This window comes from Corylus avellana, chromosome ca3 (assembly GCF_901000735.1).
Source record: "Corylus avellana chromosome ca3, CavTom2PMs-1.0".
Lineage (NCBI taxonomy): Eukaryota > Viridiplantae > Streptophyta > Magnoliopsida > Fagales > Betulaceae > Corylus > Corylus avellana.
The window spans coordinates 29299073-29304279 of NC_081543.1; the positions used below are offsets into that span (position 1 = coordinate 29299073).

Consider the following 5207-nt stretch of genomic DNA (forward strand, 5'->3'; position numbering starts at 1 on the left):
TCGGACAAAAATTTGAAATTTTTTTTAAAAAAACATTTTTTCGGAATTTTTTTTCAAATAATATTATGGAATTTGATTTTCAAAAATCTAAACCCAGCACAATTGATATCATGGAATCTGATTTTTTTTTTTCAAATAATATCATGGAATCATATTTAATAAACCATCAAATAATATCATAGAACTCAGAATGCCTTAAATCAGTTTCAACAACATATACAAACATTTGCAACTTTCCTCAGGAACTTGAGCTCCATTTAGGCCCGATATTCAGCTATCTCCTTTTCAGCCTCTTCTTTGGCTTGTTTCAACCTAGCCATTTTTTCTAACAATAGAAAGACAAGCTATATATATTAAACCCCAATATATTAATGCAAAACACAAGCTATATATATAATGAGGAATATATATACCTGAGGAGATGGACGGAGAGAGGCCAGACCTGCCTGAGAGAGAGAGAGAGAGTACTCTGAGAGGCTAACGCCGGAGAGGAAATTCCCTCTTCTTCGAAGAAGAGAAAGGAAAAGATAGAGAGAAAAAGAGAAGAAGGCCTGTGCGAGGGGGAGGTAGAAAAAAAAAATAGGAGGGAAGAAAGAAAGAAAAAGGGGGGAAAAAATATTGGAAACCAGCTGGTCGCAGGCTCCCAATGCCCTATTGTAACGTGTTGTTAATTTGAACACGTTACCAAATTGGTAACGTGCCATTATGACACGTTACCAATTGGGTAACGTGTCATAATAACACGTTACCAATTTGGTAACGTGTCTCATTGAGACGTTACCATTTTGGTAACGTGTCATTATGACACGTTACCAATTAATTACATGTCATAATGACACGTTATTACTTGGTAACGTGCCATAATGGCGCGTTATCAATTTGGTAACATTCCATTATGGCACGTTACCATTTGGTAACGTGCCATAATGGAACGTTACCAATTGGTAACGTGTCATAATGGCATGTTACCATTTTGGTAACGTTGCATTATGGCATGTTACCAATTGGTAACGTGTCATAATGGCACGTTACCAATTGGTAACATGTTATTTATGACACGTTACTAAATATTTTAGTAACGTGTCATTAACTGCCACATCACTAAATGGTGACGTGGCAAATATTAATGAATAGTATACACGTTACTAATACTCCTTTTTTTTGTAGTGACGATCCTACTTCCCCAACAAGAAGTCATTTATCAAAACATATTCATCAAAATCAAAGTAAATAGATGACAAATAATAAATCCAAGAAGAAAGAATAATAATACTGACCAACACGAAATGTTCCATCGTGGTCATGTCCATCATTTCATTGTTTTCTTCAGTGATGTTGAGAAGGGTATCTAACATATCCCTATTCGTGATAAAATCAGACACTTTTCTCAACTGCAATCGTTCGTTAATCATGCCGGAAAAGAGGCCTATCATCTTCCGAAAGTTAACCGTCATGCGCCGCCTTATCCCTTGGGGATCCAACTTCTGAAACAAAGGAAAATGATCTACTATGTTGGGTTTCCCGGCTTCTTTCAAGATATTCCATACAATCTCCTGGAACTTTCTAGCCGCATCAGAATTCGGGTCCGCCAAATCCACCGAAAGAATGGTGTTTGATAATAAATTAAGCGTAGTCTTGAAAGCTGCTCTGCCGATCTCTACTGCCTCACCGGTTTGGCTGCTTTGACGAGTTTCAGCAAAGAGCTCTTGCACTTTCTTCCGCCGGATATCTTGGTTGGCGTCAAGCGCTGTGTTGGAGAACAGTTGGCCGTTGCATATTTTTCTAAGATTCCTCCACCGGCTTGAAACGGGTATCCACGGCAAGCTGAACTCCTCGCTGTTGTAGACTCGGATTGCGTCTGGGATGGTTCGGTTGGCCAAGAGCCGGTCATGTGTTTGGAGGACTTGTTTGGCCATGTCTGCTGAAGAAATGACTATTGTGGTGACTCTGCCTAGTTTTAGGATCATTATGTCGCCATGAGCCTTGGCAAGCTTGGTCAGGGAATTGTGGGGTTTGTCGCCGAGTTCTAAGAGGTTTCCGATAACAGGTAAAGGTTTGGGACCCAGTGGAAGCTTTCTGTGAACTGGTTTGCTCCTGCCATAGGAAAAGGTTTTGATTAAGATCCATATGAGGCAAAGACCAATTACAAAGCTCAAGAAATCCATCTCTCTCTCAACTCTAAATCTCACAGAGTAAAGAACAGAGCAAAGGAAAAACATGGTAACTACTAACTACTCTTTGTTTATATATTTATGTACTTTTCAAATGCTACTATCGACTTTGACACAAAACATATTATATATTACATCTCAAACCAACGACGTTGCTAAAAAACTGCCAACGTTGATTCCTCGGAGATAATGACTCCAAGGTAATTGACAGCCAACAAGATCCTGTTTTCAAGGATAGCAGACATGGAGCACATGAACCTGCTTGTTTGTAGTGGATTAGTTTATCTTGTTATCTTGTAAGCAACTTGTAATTAAGCCACATTGACTCTTTGATTACCATCATTTCTATGGTAATCAAAGTACCATAGAATAAAAGAGAAAGTTTATTTCTAACTTGCAAGCTGCGCGCTTCTAACGACTCATTTCACGTTCGTGATTACCAAGCAGCTTGCATCTCATTATGGTACTTTCTCTCTCATCCTTGAAGGGGACTCTTTGATTACCATCCCGGCCATCAACTCTTGGTACTTCAGATCATAATGGGTTTCTGCCCAAATCTTCCCAGAATGCACAGCCTTGAAGATATCCAGATATGCAAATTTCTGTGCACATCATATCGTGAAATGAGTTTAGCTTCAAACCTAGTGTTAGAAAGCATTTCTACTCACTCTCCCATACTTTCCTCTCTGATTTCTCTCATCTTCAACTCCACTTCCTGTGACAAATTCCAAATGAAAAACATACTTTGATAACTAAGGCATATATATATATATATACCAGAATTTTACTAATAACGATATTGAGAAGCAGAAATATGAACTGATTGATGATTGGAATAAACACTACTTACCCCATTTTCTGAAATCCTTGTAATATTTTCTTTGTAAGCCTTTGAAGCATCAACCTTTAATTGAAATGATTTCAAAGATCATGTATCTTCATTAGTCAACCAGTTATTTGTAAGTGTTTATTTACCAACATTAATTATGTTTATCTATCCTTATTAGTGTTAGAGTTTATTTTGAATATATTTTGATCTCTTTTCATTGCATATATATTGATATTATTCTGCAGTATTGTACATTAATTCTGTGATTGTATTTCCTATTTTATCTAGCCTTATTCAACTATAAATAGGCCCCATTTGCATACAGTTTAATACCCACAGAAATACAATATTCAGTTTATCCTTATATTCTCTATTATTATTTAGTTATTTTAACATGGTATCAAAGCCAAGTTTTGGCATTGTCTAGAGAATTAGGAAGTCAGTACGTTCTCCACACGATTCAAAGGCATTTTCGATCTTGTTTTGGTATAACTATTATACCAACATGCTCAAAAAGGTCCGATCTATCTTGTGGTGTTCTCCGATCGTTGTTCCGAGGTTCAACGCGCTCTCACTTGCCGTCAAAAGTTTCTGTGTCCCTATTCATGAGCCTCATGCGCCACTGCCGGCCACCACACGCCGCCGTCTTCAGCTGTTTGCGGAAACGAATCTCGAATTCTTGATCGGAGGCTGCCAATCTACTGGACTATGTCAAGCACACGCCTCAGATACGCTGCACGCGCCGCCACAAGTTTCTATGGAAATTTTTACCGCCTCCCGCACTGTTTCTGGCCACCACACGCCACTGTCTTCAGCCGTTTGCAGACAGGAATCTTGGATTCTAGATCGGAGGCTGCCGATCTACCGGACTGTGTCAAGCACGTTCACCCCGAAGCCACCACGCCCCGCCTCTCTTTGTAAGTTGTTTTGAGCTCACCTCTTTACAATATACTTGGCCACACCTAATAATTTTTGTATTTGAGCTCACAGCCCTATAGTGCACCCTGCTACACCGTATCTCAGCCCTTTAAACAAGCCTATATTCCTTTCCATACACTCAGCCTCACCAGATCCTAACCCTTAAAACCAAGCTCACAGCTCCAATAGTGCATCTAGCTACACCATATCTCAGCCTTTTTAAACAAGCCTATATTCCTTACCATACACTCGGCCTTACCCGATCCTAACCCGCCAAGCTCACAGAACCTATTCTACACTCAACCACACTGGATTATATCTAAAAAAAAAAAAATGGTCATACCTCCTACTACCACTCTCCCAAACACCAAAGATATTACCCAACCTATCCCCATCATTCTCGATGGCTCCAATTACCCTGCTTGGTCTCAAAATATGAGTAGGTGGCTCAAAGGACATTGTCTTTGGGTGTAACACCCCGGTCCCATATTGAGAAGATGAGAAGAAGCCCATATAGAGTGGGTAGTTTATAAAGATAGTCATGGGTGCTAAGTCCCACATTGCCTAGTTATTAGGTGAAATTGGACTTTATAATGAATTTTAGAGAAACTCCAAATTGACTAGTCCTTTTGGGGTAATAGCGCAGATGTGGCTAGCGCTTTTCCCTGGATCGTTACAAGTGGTATCAGAGCCACCTAGTAACGCCAGGCCATGTGGTATTAGAGCACTGTATGACGTGGCCCTGACGAGGACGTCAGGAATTTAAGAGGGGGAGTTTGTAACACTCCAGTCCCATATTGGGAAGATGAGAAGAAGCCCACATAGAGTGGGTAGTTTATAAAGATAGTCATGGGTGCTAAGTTCAACATTACCTAGTTATTATGTGAAACTGGGCTTTATAATGAATTCTAGGAAAACTCCAAATTGATTAGTCCTTTTGGGTTAATAGCGCAGATGTGGCTAGCGCTTTTCCCTGGGTCGTTACATTGGGAGTATGTTTCTGGCGAAAAACCTACACCTGTTGCTGGAAAAGAGGAACCCGTTGCGGCTTTCTTTACCCGCCTCCGAACATGGAGAACCATCCATTACAGGATTATCTCTTGGTTTTCCAACACTTGTGTTGTCTCCCTCAGTATGACCTTTGGCAATCTTGACAATGCCAAAGATGTTTGGTACATGTTAGCTCAACGCTACAACACTACCAATCTTGCTCAGCGGTTTCAGATTGAGACCAAGCTTCATCGCATGCACCATGAACTAGGTCAGAGTATTATTAATTTTTATTCACA

General features: G+C 39.9%; 1 protein-coding gene across 1 annotated transcript in view; it reads right to left on the reverse strand.

Annotated features, from left to right (window-relative positions):
- Window positions 1-2165, reverse strand: part of LOC132176283 (geraniol 8-hydroxylase-like) — a 4328-nt gene extending 2163 nt beyond the window's left edge. Inside the window, exon 1 of the mRNA XM_059588446.1 lies at window positions 1278-2165. Within this exon, the coding sequence (XP_059444429.1) occupies window positions 1278-2165 (888 nt within the window). The remainder of the gene's footprint in view (window positions 1-1277) is intronic.
- Between the last annotated feature and the right edge of the window lie 3042 nt (window positions 2166-5207).